Source organism: Brachycentrus maculatus, unplaced genomic scaffold (assembly GCF_059751285.1).
Source record: "Brachycentrus maculatus isolate JH-2025_06_01 unplaced genomic scaffold, ASM5975128v1 h1tg000863l, whole genome shotgun sequence".
Classification (NCBI taxonomy): domain Eukaryota; kingdom Metazoa; phylum Arthropoda; class Insecta; order Trichoptera; family Brachycentridae; genus Brachycentrus; species Brachycentrus maculatus.
The window spans coordinates 286,845-309,000 of record NW_028281589.1 but is presented as its reverse complement, the minus strand read 5'-3'; the positions used below and the strand labels follow the sequence as shown (position 1 = coordinate 309,000).

General features: G+C 32.3%; 1 protein-coding gene across 1 annotated transcript in view; it reads left to right on the top strand.

The window, feature by feature from the left end:
- Nucleotides 1–22,156, top strand: part of LOC148299993 (nephrin-like) — a 212,650-nt gene that overhangs the window by 63,032 nt on the left and 127,462 nt on the right. Inside the window, exon 4 of the mRNA XM_088275413.1 lies at nt 17,335–17,487. Coding sequence (XP_088131539.1) covers nt 17,335–17,487 — 153 coding nt within the window. The remainder of the gene's footprint in view (nt 1–17,334; nt 17,488–22,156) is intronic.

Here is a 22,156-nt window from a genome sequence, read left to right as displayed (position 1 = left end):
AGAGAATAGAGCGCCACACCACTCTGTCCTTGCAAACATTCTTCGCCTCTTCCACGTTCATGCATCTCCTCATACATACCCGCCGATTGTTACGACTCCTAACCTGACCGCTTTCAAGTATTTGGCATACCTGATCGTGCCATGTTTTTCTCGGTCTTCCTCTGCTTCTTTTCCCGCTAACATTCGCCTCATAAATTTGTTTTACCGTTCTTTCCTCACTCATTGGTTCTACATGTCCAAACCATCTCAACACACCTTTCTTAATTTTATCGATAATGCTTATCTCAGCTTTGCATTTCTTCCTTATTTCACTATTCGTACATCTATCGTACATCGTTTTGTCGCACATTCTTCTGAGAGATCGCATTTCGACTGCATTTCAGTCTACTTTCATCCTTCTTTTGCCGACTCCATGTTTCACTTCCATACATTAGAGTTGGAACCAGGACTCCGTTGTGCACTGCCAGTTTAGCTTCCGCTGATAGGTTTTTATTTGCTATAACTGATTTCAGTGCACCATTCCCTTTGTTCCCAGCATTCACTCTCCTTTCTATGTCTTTATCAATCTTTCCATCCCTAGAAACTACCACTCACCGAGATGTTTATGTCTACCGGTTTCGAGACAAACCCGTCTCTTCGTCAGGACAATCACTACCACAGCATGCAAACAATACCACCCTTCACCTCCATAGCACCATTTGCACACTCAAAACTACACAAAATGTCTAACACATACGATTTTTGGTCGAGCCGAAGACCAACATACACTAGTTTAACCTCGGCTCTCTACATAAAACATCTTTTTGGCATTGTTTTACATCTTTTATTACTAATTTTTTCAACATTTTTCCCTCGAAAAGTGATGATGATGAATGTAGAAAGGACAAACGTAAATTACCAATTTAAGAAGTGCAGAAAGACGCATTTGTAGCAACTTGCAAATAGTAGATTGTTTTACTGGCAATAATGACACATCCCTAAATAAACTGCACATTTTTCTTATAGTGGACGAATTTCTCTTTGGAAAAGTGTCATAAAACAAATTAGTTCAAATCCGCTTTGTAAAAGGAAGAAAGTTTTATTAACAATAGTGTCATAAGTTAAAATAGTACAGTAGATGTCACGCTTTTACTGTGCAAGAACGTCATAAATCAATATAAACCAGACAGGACGCTATTTGTTTTCTTTGCAATACTGACACAAAACAAAATAATACATTCTTGATACAAAACTATTAATTAAAAATGGTCTTACCTTTTGCGCAACACTGTTTTATGCCGAAATAAAAAAACTATTGCACTAATCGACAAGAACGTTCCTGCTCGATGGGTCAGTCACAACTAACTTATGACGGTCTTGATAAGAAAAATAAATAATTTCTTCAAAATGCAAAAACAACACTTTCTGCCCTGTAGCGGGTAAATATTAAGTCAAAAATATGCCGCTTTTGCTAGGATATAGTACATTTTCTAGGCATTCCGAAATCATGCATAACTCAAAATTGACGAATTTTGATTTATGACGTTCTTGAAAGGAGTGGGCGACATGTCTGTGCTGAACCCTTTAGTGCATGTTGGTCTTCGGGTCGACCCAAATACATGAGAAAAATATAAGAAAAACATATTTTGATGTTTACTTTGCCAAATTTCATTATCTATCCATTATTCTAAGTGGGTACTAAGTTTTAAAAATAAATTGAATATCCCAAATACGGTTTGATTCGCCATTTTAACTTTTTTTACATCACCACATTCATTAAAAAAATCTATTTCATTATTTAACAAGATGGTTAAATATTTTATTTATTGTTTCGGCATTAACTTTGTGGTAAGACATGTTACAATGATTAAAGAAAACACTTCGTTTTTTACCACTTAAATTTTTTACCATTCTCATAAATTAAAATTATTACACCTTGTTTCATATAAAGGCCAAATTATGAATTATATTGAAAATTTAGAAATACAAAAAAACCTGAATTCTAATAATAATTTATTAAATAATATATTGTTTCAAAATTCTTCGCCATTGCTTTCCATTTTTCCTTTGTTTTCAAACTCCGTCCCTTGACTAACCCCTTCCCCTTACTTTCCCCTCTCCTTATGTATAGAACAATTTTATATTTTATATTTTAGTTACTATACAGACCTGAATGATGGAAGTTTAACTTCTGAAACATGTAGTCTATAATAAAACTCAAGTGGTAAAAAACGAAGTGTTTTCTTTAATCATTGTAAGATGGTTAAATAATAAAATATAAAAGTTAAAAAATACGAGCTTATAAAATGATTAATCCAAATCGTGATGAGAGTACATAAAAGAAAATGGTTATTTAACATCTTCGAATCAAATTAAAAATCACTCCATTAAATCCCGAAAGCCATTTTTTGTTTACTTAGGCTATGACTATAAGATTCGAAAATCCTACAAGAATAAAAAAAAACGTTTTTTTTTCTTTAAGACGCCAGTTAAATCTAACCAAGTGTTAATGGGTGCAATTTCCTTAATTTTTAAACCGGTTTTCGGTTGATCCGAGAGCGGTTTGCTTTCATCTCAGCTCTAGTTAACTTGAATCTCAGGAATTTTGGAGGATTTTTGTAAGTCTTGAACGTAAGGGTTGCGGTTTTGTTTTGCTTGAACAAAAGTAAGAATCGGGGTGCTTAATAGTCTGAAGCGAGGGGGTTGGCAATAAATAATTCATTAGACACAAGCCCGCATCGCTCCCGTTAATTCTCACCCTAACGCCCTTAAATCGGAACCTAACGAGTCCGGAAAAAGTAATGTATTGCTCCGCAGCGAAATAAGAGCTTTTGGAAAGCTTATTTGTTAAGATTTTAGTCATACAATCGTTAGTTTCTCTTCTCTGCCGATGTTTATATACTAGTTAGTTCCAAAACACATCTTTCGTGCCCTATAAAGAACTCAGTTCACGTTTTCATTTTTTTTTTAACAAAAAAATAGTATACAGGTTTATTTTTTAGTATGATTGATTTTTTATGAGATTCGTAATTGAGATGGTATGTGATAAAAATTCTTCTTTACCAAGACCTTTAAAATGTTGTTAATATAATAATTCTGCGCGGCGCGCTGTCACAGTCTGTGCGCGCGATGTGTACTCAAATTTTCAGACAAAATTTTCAACACTTCTTTGAATCACGAGTTCTACTTAATTATATATATTTTTTATATATTATAAAATATTTTTTATAAATTCTAACACTTATATAAAATACAATACATATAACGTCTATTTTGAAGTGTATATATCGCTCACTCCTTTCGAGAACGTCATAAATCATACTACTTGATTTTTCAGGAGAACGTTTTTAAAGTTAAAAAATATAATACAATGTATTAAAAATAAATATCAAGCCAGTTATTGAACTTTTTAATGTGCAACAGATCTTTTTATGTAATACCTGAAGGTTTTTTCTCCATTTAAAAAATATTTATAATATAAAAAAAATTAAACAATACGCTTTCTTCAAAATGCAAAGACAACACTTTCTGCCCTGTAGCGGGTAAATATTGAGTTAAAAATATGCCGCTTTTGCTGGGATATAGAACATTTTCTGGGCATTCCGAAAACATGCACAACTGAAAATTCACGATGTTTTATTTATGACGTTCTTGAAAGCAGTGAGCGATATATATATTGTATATATATATATATATATATATATATATATATATATATATATATATATATATATATATATATATATATATATATATATTACAAATTTACAATATATATATATATATATATATATATATATATATATATATATATATATATATATATATATATATATATATATATATATATATATATATATATTTTACAAATATACAAATTTACAAAGAAAAACTTGTTTTCGCTGAATTTTAATACCAGGCGAACAGAAGTTTCTCTTCCCCCCCACGATCGTCAAATCACGAATTTGTTTGCTATTCATAAGGCAGAAGCCGGCAGATAATGTTTATGGTAATCGATGATGTTTTTTTGCGTGAATTCTGCTTACAGCACAAATATTCCGCGATGAAATCTTGATAAATTCGTTTTTGGTGGCCATTCCATCTTATGAACGATCGTTCAAAATATTTTTGATTGTGTCCAAATGTTTTGTTGGCAAATACTGGATTTGATCCATTTTAGAGGTATTTATATCAAGATTTTTATTGATATCTGTTGAGATGTCTAGAAGTCTATGTTTATACATAAAAAAGTTTTTGTTGATTCGAGAATATGGAAGGCTGTGTTTTTACAGGGCTTGAGATTTGATATTTGCTAGATTAAGCGTTGGTTTATTTACAACATTTTCAGTGTGTCCAACTACTTATTCAAAATCTGGATTATCTCCAATTACAGGAGTTATTTTCATATTGTTTTTGACATCTCGTCAAAGATGAAGAAGAATATGGAGTCTGGGCATTTACGGGACTGACGACCGTCATAGGCTGGTTTAAGTGATCACGTTACACACGTGTAACACACACCAATTCTACCCATTATTGACAACCACACTACTCAAATTCTTGGAAGTTCTTTATATATGCAATTTTAAAACATTCATTCGAACCCTTACCCGCACCCCAATGGTGCATAGGGCACTGCATCACATAAACGCAGTGTTATCTTTATCGTTAACACACGAAGGAAAGGTGATCAGCCCTCCGCTTTAGGTACCAGTCCAGGGTAATATTGATTAAATATTAGAGTGAAAAAATCACTTTTATTTATTACACCCCCCTCTGGGAATCGAACCCGGGACCTCCAGAACGGTAGCCGAGCGTGCTGACCATATCACCACGGAGGCGGACAAACTTATTTTAAAACATTGTTCTTGAATCACTAGAACTTCACTAAAGATACCTATTGGTGAGATGAAAAGAAGCTCGTTTACTGAGCAGAAACTCTTTTATTAGTATGTGAGGTCCGAATACTGGTTTAAGTGATCACTTTACGCACATACTAACAAAAGATCTCACATACTAATAAAATAGTTTCTACTCAGTAAAAAGCTTCTTTTCATCTCACCAATAGATGTCTCTAATGAAGTTGTAATGATTCAAGAACAACGTTTCGAAATTGGTTCATATATATATATATATATATAAATATATAGAACTTACAAGAATTTCATTAGTGTGGGTAGAATTAGTAAATGTCACACGTGTGTAAACTGATCACATAAACCAGTCTTTGACGGTCGTCAGCCCCGTAAATGCCCAGACCTCCATATTCTTCTTCATCTTTGATGAGATGTCAAAAAATAATATAATTTGCGAGTGCAAAATAACCGCCGAGGGCAGAAATGTAAACAAGACTCCGTACGCAAAACAGCAATCCGCTTAGTACAACAGTCATGGAGTGTCCCAATTACGGACCCCCACAAAACTCGCTGCGGTGCCCGAAAAAGGTCCCTGTACCCGAATAAAATCGGCCCTTTTATGGGCCTCTGAGATTCGAGGGGGCGACCGGAATACAAAACGGACCATCGACCCGAATTATTGCCAGAGTTGAGAAAATGAAATTTTGAAATATTGACAGACGTTTTTGCTTTCGGTTAAAGCTGAGCGTGACCCGGTAGATGGCGTGTGGCTTTGACTGGGTTATCTCTCAGTCGGATTAATCTCTTGCAAAGGAGATCGAAGGGTATTTAACAAATTTACAAAAATATAAGCTTGGAATTTAAATAAATAATACTAATGATGAAAAAAATGTCGAATAACATCCGACATGGGACCTAAGAGGAAAAAATCGATGTCGAATGAGATTCGACATTGGACCAGTAAGGGTTAACCGAACGGTTTCAACAAGAACCTTGTCATCATCAGGGTTGATTAAATTCTAAAACATAAAATTATTAAAATACTCATAGTTAATTTCATTCCCTTTCTCTTAAATGTTATTTTTTACTATGCATTGCGTAGAAACTCATATAACAAGCCGCGCGCGCATACGCAAAATGGAACACACACACAAAAACCTACTGTGCAGAATTTTTCCTTCTATGAACAGAAATTGGAAAAATATCGAAAATAGGACTGTTAATTTAATTCAATTGATTATTAATATAAATTAAGTAAATGTAAAAAATACATCATAAACACCCAGACCAATTAAAATAAATCTTTCTTGTATTATATTATTTATTGATTCGGCATTAGCTTTGTGGAATGACATGATTATTTTATTAAAATTAAACACTTGAATATACCAATTTAATGAGTTTTATTTCTATTTACGACTAGTTTCGAAAACGACAGATGTTTTCATCTTCTGGTACAAATTAAAACAAAAAGTTTTAATTTTTACCAGAAGATGAAAACATTTGTCGTTTTCGAAACTAGTCGTAAATGAAAATAAAATAAAGAGTTTCTGCTTAATAAAAAGCTTCTTTACATCTCACCAATAGATGTCTCTAGTGAAGTTCTAGTGATTCATGAACAAGGTTTCTAAATTGGTTCATATATATAGAACTTCCAAGAATTTGAGTAGTGTGGTTGTCAATAATGGGTAGAATTGGTGAATGTTACACGTGTGTAAAGTGATCACTCAAACCAGCCTATGACGGTCGTAAGCCCCGTAGATGCCCAGACTTCCATATTCTTCTTCATCTTTGATGAGATGTCAAAAAATAATATGAAAATAAAACTCATTAAAGTTGTATATTCAAGTGTTTAATTATAATAAATCTTTCTTGTATTAATTTTGCAATTAGTAAGAATCGTACCCGCGACGCCAGTTTCGCAGTCGATCGTCTACCCAACTACGCCACGGCCCCTATGAAAATACCCTGGTATTATTTCAAAGATAGCCGAAACCATTGTCCGCTACATTGAACCATATTTACGATACACATAGAAGTAACTCATCCGCTAATGGCTCCTATAAATCCAACACCTTTCCTGGCCTACACGGCCATTGCGCCAAGAAGCGTTTAGTAGCGATCCAAGGTCCGTGAATCATCGCTCAGTGGGGCGCGATGGACAACAAACACTGCTTCCTCCGTTTGTGTCTGCGCTGGCTTAGTGGTGGTGTCGAGTGTCACTTCCTCCGATTGTCTTCTGGTCGACTCCCGTCACGGGTGGACGGCTATGAACTAATGCAGGGTTGCCAACTCGTCGGGGACATTTTATCAATTTTTTTTGAGAATTTTACAGAATAGTCGCATCGATTCATTCACATAAACAAGTTTAACAAAATAAGTACTTGTACAATTCCAATTACAAAATTCCACCAAATAAATAAAAATAAAGCCACTTGAGATCTACCCAAGCTTCTTTCCCTAACCGTCAAAATATTATGAATATTGTTTAGTAGATAGTGTTTTAGTATTAATCAGTCTTGATAAAGAAGCGGTTCGCTTCGAAACCGGTAGATATTATAATTAAATTATAATTAAATATTTATAGTGATTTTAAAACAAAGTTACATTTTAATTATAAAATGGAAAATCACAAAGTTGGTGCTTCAAATATAAATTATACAAAATTTAAATTTTTTCTTGAATGTTTTCCACAGATACTTTGTGGCACATTTTATACAACTTTATAAAATGAAATAACTTTGTTAAAACCACTCTTTTTATTAATACAATTTAACCTACCGGTTTCGACAAGAACCTTGTCATCATCGGGGTTTATTTTAATTCTAAAACATTAAAAATATTAAAATAAACCCCACCACTCCACTAACCAAAAACTTCCACACACTCTGTAAAACTCCTCAATGTAGCATTTATTTATTATTTCTATCATTTATTTTAAAATCCTGCATGTAGCATTTGTAACATTTGTATTATTATTTAATACGTTATTCTATTCCTCAGTAGTGGTCATTACGCTCGGCTACCGTATTGGAGGTCCCGGGTTCGATTTCCAGGGGGGTCAAATAAATATAAGTGATTTTTTTCACTCTTATATTTATTCAATATTACCTTGGACTGGTATCGGAAACGGAGGGCTGATCACCTTTCCTTCATGTGTAAACGATCAAGATAACACTGCTTTTATATGATGCAGTGCCCTATGCACCATTTGGGTGCGGATAAGGGTTGGAATGAACGAATATTCTATTCCTGAATGTCAATTTGCTCTTCATATTATATTTAGTCATTGTGATGTACGTAAAAAAGGTTTAGAATTAATTTCAGTATTTTTTTGGCAACCTTGTTCTCAGATTCAAGCCTGTCATTTATTAGTCATCAAATTGTGGCAATCTGGAGTAGAGAAACCCACAGCAATCACCATCTAATTCAACCTGTCTCATTGTCTTTATACAAAAGGTTCAGGCTCCGAAATAATACAATGCGTCCTAAAAAAAACGAAATCTTGTTTGTAATGGGTGATCTATTTTATTCTTCTAATATTTATTTATCTGTGTTTTTGTCATCAAATTTATGATATTGTGTCATTTTATTTATTGATTTGGCGATTAATTTGTAGAACTCCATTTAATTTTTGTATTCATTTTAAATCAAACAAAGATTTTTGGAGTCTACTAAGATGTATTTTATTTTAATTAAATTAACCACTTGAATAATCCACTGAATTGAATAATATCAAAATAAAACTCAATTCAGTGGATTCTTCAAGTGTTAAATTTAATTAAAATAATCACATCATTCCACAAAGTTAATGCCGAATCAATAAATAATATAAGTTGTATTTTATTAACAAAAATACATAAAATTGTATTGTGACAAAGGTTTCGCCTTGTTGGACTCAAGTAATCTGTGTTTGATTTGAAATTAATACATAAATATTGTGTCATTACTTGAATTTCCCGTGCCGAGGGCTCATACTACATTTTTTTTTTTAAATATTTTTTTGATTTGAAGTGATTTTGCCTAGAGTTTTCACTCATGAATTACATGAAATTATAGTAACTTTAAATGGAAAGAGTAAATCCACTCATGAGTAGGCATAGGCTAATAAACTTAAAAAATTGAACCCTGTGTCGTGATAATCGGTGTTGCATAAGCCGCAGCTAGATTTCAGAGTCACTAGGACGTTAGGTAATTCAAAAAAATTATTGCAAACATGTATTACTATATACATATATATATATATATATATATATATATATATATATATATATATATATATATATATATATATATATATATATATATATATATATATATATATATATATATATATATATATATATATATATATATATATATATATACATATATTTATATATATATATTTATATAAATATATATATATATATATATATATATATATATATATATATATATATATATATATATATATATATATATATATATATATATATATATATATATATATATATATATATATATATATATATATATATATATATATATATATATATATATATATATATATATATATATATATATATATATATATATATATATGTATTGAATATATTACCCAACAATTTAAGAACGACTACCAATGCCAAACGAGTAACCGAAAAAGTAAGGGTTACAAATTTGCCATAACTTTATTATTTTTCCATAATATATTTGTTTATTCATCATTCATTACTTTCATCTGATCTGGTATCACTATTATCTTAGTTCTCCTCTCACAGTTCGTCCTTTGTGAAGCTGTCTTTATAGCTACTATCCTGTGGTAATATGGCTATGTTCCCTTGGCCCTCATTTCCCCCTCCTACAGTCTCTCACAGGACCTGTGTTTGCTTATTACCAGTCTCTTAAGATGGCTTAGTTTTTATGCCATAGTTTAAAGAAAACATTAAACGATCCCTTGAAATTGAGTTTTTTGACTGGATTGTTATTTTCTGTTTTTGCTTCTTGGTACACTTTGTACACAAGTCTGAAGATGCTTGGACGTGGTAGAAAGCACTAATTGATTAAATAAATAATTCGGTAGTGTCAAGGCAAAGGGGTATATCTGTCTCAGACCAAATTTAACAGGAGAGCAAAAACAAACTTGTGAAATTAAATAACTCTTTACAACATTTTAAGTGTGTCCAAATACTTGTTCACAAAATCGGGATTATCTCCAATTACAGGAGTTATTTTCTTATTATTTAAATAATATGAAAATAACTCCTGTAATTGGAGATAATCCAGATTTTGTGAACAAGTATTTGGACACACTCAAAATGGTGTAAATAAATTATCTGGTCAAATTATAAGCTTAAATAATAAAAATTAAAATGATATTTTCTGGCGTTTCTCATGTGTGTAATTATAATCCAGGATTCGGACCTCACATACTAATATAAGAGTTTCTGCTCTTTTCATCTCACCAATAGATGTATCTAGTGAAGTTCTAGTGATTCAAGAGCAATGTTTCAAAATTAGTTCATATATATAGAACTTCCAAGAATTTGAGTAGTGTGGTTGTCAATAATGGGTAGAATTGGTGAATCACTTTGTAATGTGATCTTTTAAACCAGTCGTCAGCCCCGTAAATGCCTAGACTTTCATATTCTTCTTCATCTTTGATGAAATGTCAAAATATAATATGAAAATAACTCCTGTTATTGGAGATAATCCAGATTTTGTGAATAAGTTTTTGGACACACTCAAAATGTTGCAAAACCAGTTATCTAGGTTTAATAGGACATTTTTAATTATTTTTTTTTCATTTGACAGGTTCTTTCGTTATATCAGAAGTTCGTCAAATAGAGGTCCGTTATATCGAGGTTTTACCGTGTTTTAAATTGTATTTTTATGTTATTTACCTTGTATTTCAAAAGTTCAACATCAAAGTCGTAACGCTAGTGCCCTTATTTCGTAAATAATTCCATAATTTGAATAACTCTCGACGTAATTCTTTGAAACGTTAATCCGAGATGAGCTTTGTTTAAAAGCTTCAATATTAAAACAACTTTATTAGCATTTCGTTTATTCAAATCAGCAAATCCTACAGGATTAACCGAATTCGGTTAAGTCTTCAGGATGCGTATTCCCGAGTCCCTGTGCCGCGTTTATTCCCGATTGTAAAATGTAGCACAGCCGAACGCTATCTTCAAAATTAGCCTAAACTTAAGAGAGCTTTGATACAAACGTTAATTAAATTCGTGTAAAAAAGAAGAAGGAATATAACTTTTAGAATTATCGTATTCATTCATTTTAAATAGTTTGACTAACTAACCATCAGGCCCCTTCTCCGCAGGGGTAGGCAGAGAGAATAGAACGCCACATCAATCTGTCTTCACACACAATCGTCGCTATATATTTATATATATATATATATATATATATATATATATATATATATTATATATATATATATATATATATATATATATATATATATATATATATATTTATATATATATATATATATATATATATATATATATATATATATATATATATAATATATATATATATATATATATATATATATATATATATATATATATATATATATATATATATATATATATATATATATATATATATATATATATATATATATATATATATATATATATATATATATATATATATATATATATATATATATATATATATATATATATATATATATATATATATATATATATATATATATATATATATATATATATATATATATATATATATATATATATATATATATATATATATATATATATATATATATATATATATATATATATATATATATATATATATATATATATATATATATATATATATATATATATATATATATATATATATATATATATATATATATATATATATATATATATATATATATATATATATATATATATATATATATATATATATATATATATATATATATATATATATATATATATATATATATATATATATATATATATATATATATATACAGTGGGTGGCCATATTATTAGGGACACTTCGAATTTCCTGTAATTTTCATTATTAAATGAATTTAATGAGCAAATAATTTGGTTTTTTGAATATGTTTTTATTGATTTAGGTGCTTTATTTAGAATTAAGAAAATATATTATCATGGATTTAATAATACCAATTTATTTTTATCATAAAAAGTGATTATTCAACAATTTCAAAAAAATCTTAATTTTTAGTAATGACACCGTTTGCTGCGATTACAACCTCCAAACGTCAGGGCTTACTTTTTAATGCAGATTTTTGCATTGTGCCAGAGACAAGGGTTATTATGCCATACTCTGATAAGAGTTTCTATCATTTGCCGCTTGGTGGTGATGACTTCTTTAGCAATCTCACGTTTCGTTAGTTCCCAAAGGTTTTCAATGGGGTTCATATCCAGCTAATTCCCCGGGTAAGGCAAAACACAGAGGTTTTTTTCAGCCAGGAATGTGATATCACTCCTGGTTTTATGACACGATACCAAGTCATGCATTAACACATACTCTTCATCGCCAGGGAACCATTCTTGAGCTTCGGCTGGAGTCGACTTTTCAGTACTCGCTGGTACTGGTCTTGCCTCATGGTCCCTTCCATGATAAAGAGGCATCCCATACCCTTAAATGAGATCACGGACCACAACATTATGCTAACAGGATGTTTTTAACCCTCTCCACAAGGCAGTCTGGGTGGAATTTTTCTCCTGAGCCACGTCGTACAAATGAAGTTTTTCCCACCAAAATTTTTAATGTTGACTCGTCCAAGAAGCAGACCTGTAATGTATTACCATAATTGCAAAAATACATATATTTTTCATCTTCTTAATTTATTATACAAATACAAGTCATAAATATTCGATTCCAGTCCGAAACAGTCACATTCCGGTGTTCTTTGGCCCATAGGAGTCGTTTTTTCTTCATGCCTCAGTCAGGCGTAGTTTTTTGGTTGGACGTCGACCCATTAGATTTACCTCAACCAACCGTCTCTGAACTGTCCTTTTGGATACGTTGATTCCTTTATCGTTTATCAACAGAAATCAACAATAATTAGTCAATCAACAGACTATTTACGATTTTGGAAATAGATGTCCCTGATTTTATGGGCACCACGCGGAGTTGTGATGCTTTTTCTGCCTTTTTTTCCGACGCGGACTGATTCTAGACGCAGGTTTTTATCAATTTTTCTTTATATCCGATGGACTCCTGACTTCGGAACATCTGTAAGTGCTGCTATTTCTCTCTGGAAATATGTGGAATGAAGTAATAAGGTTATAACTTCCCTACATTTTCTCGGAGATATGTTTGAAGACTTGCCCATTCTTAAATTGAGAATATTATGGTTCAGTTCAAACTAAATAAAATTTTATTTAAAAATTAATTGAAATTAACTTATTGAATTAGCAAAACTAGTAAATTACTAAATAACACTAACGTTTTTATGGTCTTGAACTCAAAAAACTTACACAAAAATGGTTTTAAAAAATATTAACTGAGCTTACACCAATATCATTTTTCACTAATCAACATTCAAATGAAAAAAAAACTTACTTTTTTGATATTTCACAGTATTGATACATCTTCAAAACAATAATTATGATACCAGCAACAAAAATACATAAGAAAAAATAATTATAACTTATTCATTTGACCAAAAAATTCATTTATACTTGAAAATAACAAAAAAGTACAAGTGTCCCTAATAATTTGGCCACCCACTGTATATATATGTATATATATATATATATATATATATATATATATATATATATATATATATATATATATATATATATATATATATATATATATATATATATATATATATATATATATATATATATATATATATATATATATATTTATATTTATATATATATATATATATATATATATATATTGATGTTTATAATAGTCCTTGATAAAGATGAGATGCAAGAATGTGGAAGAGGTAAGGATTGTTTGCAAAGATTGACTGATGTGGCACTTTGTACTATCTGCCTATCCCTACGGGGAATAATCGCGGTGGTTAGTCAGTAATTTAGCTTGAAAAAAAATCTCTTGTAATTTTCACAGTAAAAGGCGAATATTTTACTCGTTTTTTTTCGAGTAAAATATTCACTTTTTTACTCATTTTTCCATGAACAAATGTATGCAAAGACAGACTGATGTGGCGCTCTTTATTCTCTGCCTACTCCTGCAGAGAAGACGTGCGATGGTTACTCAGTTATTTAACTTTAGAAAAATTATCTTGTAATTTACCCAGTAAAAAGCGAGTTTTTCACTGGTTTTTTCACGATTTTTCTGAATTTCCATAAAGATAGCATTTTCTCATAATTCTACATCGGCGCTGGTGGAAATATCCTTCGCGGAATAAGTTTTGATTTTAATAATAGTCTTTAATAAGCGCCCGACCAAAAGTATCTCTCGGCTTGGTAAAAGCTCGGCTGCATCGAGTAATTTTAATTTCCACAAAGTTCTACTTCTTATGAATATCATTACCGAGTCCAACCCTGGTTTTGACTCCACCCCTTATTCCGATGTTTATGTATTTTTTTTCTTCGCACTGTGGGGTATTTTTTCATTAAAATCTGTCATTATGCTTTGTATTTGGTATAAAATGTGGTGCAATTCGCTCACTCCTTTTAACAACGTCATATATAAAAAATATTAATACCTAAGCGACTTATACGAAGACATGGGCTGCTTGACGTATGAAGAGCTGAAGAGGACTTCCGAAAATAGGCGAGAATGGCGAAAGAGATGTCATCTGTTGCTACAGACCAATCCGCAGGATTGAGACCAAAGAAGATATAAAAAAAACTAGATTTTTCAAGAGATCGTTTTTAAAATTTAAAAATGTAATAAAATCTATTAAAAATATATATCAAGCCACTTATTGAACTTTTTACTGTGCAACAGATCTTTTTAAGTAAAACCTGAATGTTTTTTCTCAATTTGAAAAATATTTAGTATATTTAAAAAAATAATTTAACAATACCTTTTTTTCAAAATGCAAAACAAGACTTTCTGCCCTGTAGCGGATAAATATTATTTTAAAAATATGCCGCTTTTGCTGGGATATAGTACATTTTCTGGGCATACCGAAAACATGCACAACTGAAATTTGACGTTTTTTTTATGTATGACGTTGTTGAAAGGAGTGAAAGAATTATGGCAATTACGTTCGACCATTATTGTTATTATGCTATAAATTTGATTTTAAATACAATTATGGCAACCATCTCGTAGACTTGCCTGATATGCTTCTTAGCGTCTTCATTTCCGACACTATTAGCGCGTTTTTTGTTACTGCAATGTCCGCTCTGCATTCGATCCAAGTTTACTTATCATCAGTCATAAACTAAAACATATTTTATTTATTGTTTCGGCATTAACTTGATATGGTAAGACATGTAACAATGATTAATATTTACAACATTTTGAGTGTTTCCAAATACTTGTTCACAAAATCTGTGTAATTACAGGAGTTATTTTCATATTATTTTATCACTTAAACCAGCCTATGATGGTCGTCAGCCCCGTAAATGCCCAGACTTCCATATTCTTCTTCATCTGTGTCAAAAAATAATACTCAAACATTTGTTTAAAAAAACCTGAAAGTGTGACTTTTGGCCAAGTTCTATGGGGGATGTTCCAGCGTGCGAGGGTTGGTTTTAGCTACACCATTCCTCCCCCCTTGTATATATATTTTTTCTCGCCGCTTTGAATACAATTAGCAGTCCGTGCAAACCGAGGAAAAAGTACTCGGCAATTAGTTGGAACTTTGCGGTGAAAATTTTATATGGGCACACAGCCATAGCATAGCACATTATTTGCGAAGCGAGCCCGACACCGGTGCAGCGGAAAAAAGCTTGCTTAAGCTTAAAAAAAGCGTTTTAAATGTTGCGGAATGCATCGAAACACGTGTCACGATAGGTTTTATGAATAAGTAGTTTTCACCAAGTAAAACTTAAATTAAAAATATTTAAAAAAAAAAACGTTTTAAATGTTTCGGAATGTATTGAAGCAAGTGTCGCAATAGATTTTAAGAAATAGTGGTATTTACCAAGTAACTTGAATAAAAAATATCAAAAGGTGTTTTAATTGTTGCGAAATGCATCGAAACACTTGTTATATAATATATATTAACTATATTAAATAATATTGTGAATACAATAATTATTAATATATTTATAATGCAATTCCACCAAGAAATGTCAGTACGAAACTAAAATCCAATAATTTCGTCAAATGAGGAAATCATCCCTCATACGGCTTCGTTTTACACCCTTCAGCTCAATTACCAGCCGCGGAAGAGAAGTCGCCAAGTTTATTTGAGTGCAAATATTAATTTCCAGAACAGAATCCCATAAGCCGGCGGCATACGATTCCCGGATTACGTCGAACGGGAACGGAATGGCGTCCCGAACAAAACGGGATTAAGCGGGATCAAGGAAGGCTTCCAATTAATCCTTCAGTACCGACTTACACTCAATATTGCAAATGTTAGTAAATTAAAGTAATAAGCAAATGAGGCAACGCTGGAAAGAACCTCCAATTGAATTTTACCTCTAAGCTGCTTGATTTCGAGTGTCAAACTTCCGTGCCTTGCTGGATTATTTTATATATATATATATATATATATATATATATATATATATATATATATATATATATATATATATATATATATATATATATATATATATATATATATATATATATATATATATATATATATATATATATATATATATATATATATATTATATATATATATATATATATATATATATATATATATATATATATATATATATATATATATATATATATATATATATATATATATATATATATATATATATATATATATATATATATATATATATATATATATATATATATATATATATATATATATATATATATATATGCTCTTAATAGATCCTCAGGATCTGTCTGTGCTATCTCTCCACCTTTTTGGAGGTCTGTCTGCGTCGTTGTCTGTTGTCGTCCCCACCTCACGACATCTTCCGACTTACACATGTTCCGGATATCAGTGTTTCTATGCGGTCTCGCAACGTGTTTCCGGTTATAGATCGGAGAGTTTTCATCTCAAAGAATCGAGAAGAAGTCGAGATTTTGTTCTAGAGGTATCTGCTCTTGCCTCAATCCCATAAGTGGCTATTGGTCGAACATATGTTTTGTATGTCTTCATTTTACTTTCCATTATCATGTGTTTGTTCCTCCACACTGAGTTTCTGAGACAGCCTTGTTGATTTGTTTAAGAGTCTCACCATAGAGATCACCGCTGCTACTAACGTCTTCTCCATATATATAATGTAATTAATGAAATGGAGGATCATTTTATGTCATTTGCGTTTTTTTTTCTTCATATACATATATGTATTTCGTTGACATTCGTCAATCGATTACTCATTATTTTTGTCTTCTGTTTCAGCCGCTCCAACGTCCGTGGACATCGTAGGATATTCTCCAAATTCCAAGATAGAGATTCAAGAAAATCAGGACTTGACCCTGGAATGCAGAGCTCAAAGCGCCAAACCAGCTGCCAAGCTGGTGTGGTACAGAGGCAAGGAAGAACTCAAATTGGGTGAGTCGCAAAAACGTCATTATTACTTATTTGTTCACAAATGTGTTAATAATATTATTATATAACCACTCACCGAGATTTTAATGTGTACCGGTTTCGAGACGTACCCGTCTCTTCGTCAGGACAATCACTACTACAGCGTGCAAACAATACCATCCTTCACCACCATAGCACCATTCACACACTTAAAACTACACAAAATGTTTAACACATGCGATTTTTGGTCGACCCGAAGACCATCATGCAGTAAAGTTTTCACCATTTTGAATTACCTAACGTCCAAGTGACTCTGAAATCTAGCTACGGCTTATACAACACCGTTTATCATGTCCCTACTCAGGCTTCAACTTTAAAAGTTTCATAGCCTATGCCTACTTGTGAGTGGATTTACTCTTTATGTTTAAAGTTACTATAATTTCATGTAATTCATGAGTGAAAATACCACAGACATGCGTTACGAGCTGAGGTTAAGCATGCAATAAGGTTAAACGTATTAATGAACCAGCTTATATACTCGTAGGATGAAAGGAGTGGGCGGGGTTTGAATTGGATATTGACGAATCTCTGACACGTCATTGTTGTCCAACTTTTTTAGCCCTCTGACCTCCACTGCTGAATATAGACCTCTTCCCCTTCTTTCCATTTCCTTTAGTCGGTTGCTAGTTCATACCCCCCACAGCGACTATGTCGTCGGACCATCCCTTTTGGGGTCTTCCGACACCACTTTTGTTCTTTCAAGGTCTCCATCGTGAAATTCTTGGGTTCATCTTGTCTTGCAATATGTCCTGCCCATTGCCATTTGAGTTTTGCCACGCGATACATGATATCCTTTACTTTTGTTCTTTTCCTGGTATCTTCATTGTCTTACATCGATGTGTGTTGTGCTTGAAAACTAAAATACCGGCTTGTTCAATTAAAGTGGGTGCAAATGAAATACTAAACTGGCAGTTCACAACGGCAGCTAAACTGGCAGTGCACAACGGAGTCCTGGTTCCAACTCTAATGTATGGAAGTGAAAACATAGAGTTGGCAAAAGAAGGATGAAAGTAGACTGAATGCAGTCGAAATGCGATCTCTCAGAAGAATGTGCGACAAAACGATGTATGATAGATGTGCGAATAGTGAAACAAGGAAGGAATGCAAAGCTGAGATAAGCATTATCGATAAAATTAAGAAAGGTGTGTTGAGATGGTTTGGACATGTAGAACGAATGAGTGAGGAAAGAACGGTAAAACAAATTTATGAGGCGAATGTTAGTGGGAAAAGAAGCAGAGGAGGACCGAGAAAAACATGGCACGATCAGGTATGCCAAATACTTGAAAGTGGTCAGTCAGGTTAGGAGTCGTAACAATCGGCGGGTATGTATGAGGAGATGCATGAACGTGGAGGAGGCGAAGAATGTTTGAAAGGACAGGCGGTGGTGTGGCAGTCTATTCTCTCTGCCTACCCCTGTGGGGAAGCGGCGTGATGGTTAGTTAGTTAGTTAGTTAGCAAATGAAATGCGACTCTGTAACGTGTCTGTACGGGCCAAATACACACATACATGCTTACAAATAGCACACACACACGCGCACCACCAGTGGGTAAGAGTGACCTTGATTTATTTATGTTACGATCTTATTTGTTTATATTACGATGTATTTTAAGAATAATGTAACACAAGTGTATTATAGAGTGCCAAAAAGGCACAATGAATCCCATTGAACGTTTTCGTTTAGGAAAATAAATCGTTTCTTAACTAAATACATGATAAAAGTAATCATTTTAAAAACGGCGAAATACCGCCGCGTCTCTCAGGAACAAAGTTGACGCGGTTAAAATGTTAATACGGAGACTGATGTCATATCGCTCACTCCTTTCAAGAACGTCATAAATCAAAAATGGTGAATTTTGAGTTGTGCATGTTTTCGGAATGCCCAGAAAATGTACTATATACCAGCAAAAGTGGCATATTTCAAACTTAATACTTACCCGCTACAGGGCAGAAAATGTTGTTTTTGCATTTTGAAGAAAAGGTATTGTTTAATGATTTTTTTTAAATATACTAAATATTTTTCAAATGGAGAAAAAACCTTCAGGTTTTACCTAAAAAGATCTGTTGCACAGTAAAAAAATCAATAAGTGGCTTGATGTTTATTTTTAATACATTGTGATTTCTTTTTAAACTTTAAAAACGTTCTCCTGAAAAATCAAGTTTTTTGATTTATGACGTTCTTGAAAGGAGTGAGCGATATAACAAAATGTACTTTATTTGGAGGAAAAGTGTCTGGGTCCTTTTTAAAGTAGTCACCTTCCCGACGCGTAAAGTGACCTTGCTGTTTGATATCGACGCCCTTGCTTCCAGTAATCCTGCATTGATAAAGGAATCTAGTTTTGTGCACACTTTTGAAGTTCGCTGTTTTTTGTGTAATCCACTCTCTAAAATCAGGAAAATGCGTAAAAGATAGTTGAAATTCGTTATCTGTCGAATGTTCAATAAATGTCAATAATGGGTAGAATTGGTGAATGTTACACGTGTGTAAAGTGATCACTTAAACCACCCTATGACGGTCGTAAGCCCCGTAAATGCCCAGACTTCCATATTCTTCTTCATCTTTGATGAGATGTCAAAAAATAATACGAAAATAACTCCTGTAATTGGAGATAATCCAGATTTTGTGAACAAGTATTTGGACACACTCAAAATGTTGTAAATAAATTATCTGGTCAAATTATAAGCTAAATAATAAAAATGAAAATGGTATTTTCTGGCGTTTCTCATGTGTGTGATTATAATCCAGGATTCGGATCTCACATACTAATATAAGAGTTTCTGCTTAATAAAAAGCTTCTTTACATCTCACCAATAGATGTCTCTATTGAAGTTCTAGTGATTCATGAACAAGGTTTCTAAATTGGTTCATATATATAGAACTTCCAAGAATTTGAGTAGTGTGGTTGTCAATAATGGGTAGAATTGGTGAATGTTACACGTGTGTAAAGTGATCACTTAAACCAGCCTATGACGGTCGTAAGCCCCGTAAATGCCCAGACTTCCATATTCTTCTTCATCTTTGATGAGATGTCAAAAAATAATATTCAATAAATGTTATTATTAGATCGTCGAGATGTGATCTTACCACTGATAACCTCACTTTTGGCAGTGTTGTTGTTGCTCCAGTACGTGCAGTCTATGAGCAGGAAGGTATTTTGTCTCAAAATCTAGTGCTAGACGGATGACGAGATTATCATGGTCGCTAAAATAATGTTTAAATGCGGCGATGCTTGAATTTAACAGGACGTTTTTTTTTTTTTTTAACATCTGATAGAATTTTTCCTTCGTAGTGTAATGGTCAGCAAGCTCGGCTACCGTTCTGGAGGTCCCGGGTTCGATTCCCAAGGGGGGTAAAATAAATATAAGTGATTTTTTCACTGTAATATTTATTCAATATTACCATGGACTGGTACCTGAACCGGAGGGCTAATCACCTTTCCTTCATGTGTAAGCGATCAAGATAACACTGCGTTAATAAGACACAGTGCCCTATACACCATTGGGGTGCGGATAAGGGTTTAATTATTATTATTTATATCCGAAGTTCGTTAAATAGTGGTTTTATTGTACTGAATTCGTTACCCAGAAGGGTGGCTATTCGCTGGATTCATTCCGTTTATTGCACCCCATCCCCTATAAAAAAATGTTCGCTCAAAGTTTTCACGGGGAAAATTTCTAGACGTTTTTTCGCTGTATTATGCAGAGTATAATGAGGCGAACACCGACGAAGAAAAATCTCGAAATAATTGAAGTTTAAGGAACATTTCCGTAACTTTCATATTATGTTTGCAAAGATTAATTCGATCCATTTAATATAATTCTCGGATATTTGTATTTCAAGTAGTAGTGAAGGAATGTTTTGGATAATAAACGAGTCGAGTAGTTTGAATAATACAGGGTGATTATGACCAAAAAGGCTAAATGGAAGGTCAAAGAGGTGTGGGCAGAATTGGACGGGGATCAGGCCAGTCGAGGCGTTGTTACTGAGTTGAATCATGGACTCAATATCAGCAATATGAACCAAATAGAGGCTGTGATCACTTTACACACGTGTAACATTCACCAATTCTACCCATTATTGACAACCACACTTCTCAAATTCTTGGAAGTTATATAAGTATGTATGAACCAATTCAGAAACGTTGTTATTGAATCACTAGAACTTCACTAGAGACATCTTTTGGTGAGATGAAAAGAAGCTTTTTATTGAGCAGAAACTCTTATATTAAAAATATGGATTATGATATTCCAGGATTCGGACCTCACATAATATAAGAGTTTCTGCTCAATAAAAAGCTTCTTTTCATCTCACCAATAGATGTCTCTAGTGAAGTTCTAGTGATTCAAGTACAATGTTTCGTAATTGGATCATATATATAAAGAACTTCCAAGAATTTTAGTAGTGTGGTTGTCAATCATGGATAGAATTGGTGAACGTTATACGTGTGTAAAGCGATCGCTTAAACCAGCCTATGACGGTCGTAAGCCCTGAAAACGCCATGACTTACATATTCTACTTCACCTATGTTGAGATGTCAAAAAATAATACACATCGTCTGTGCTGAGATCGATTTTAAACAGCAAGAGGCATTGAAAGACACCAACAGATTGTCGAATGTAGAAAAATCCTGTTCT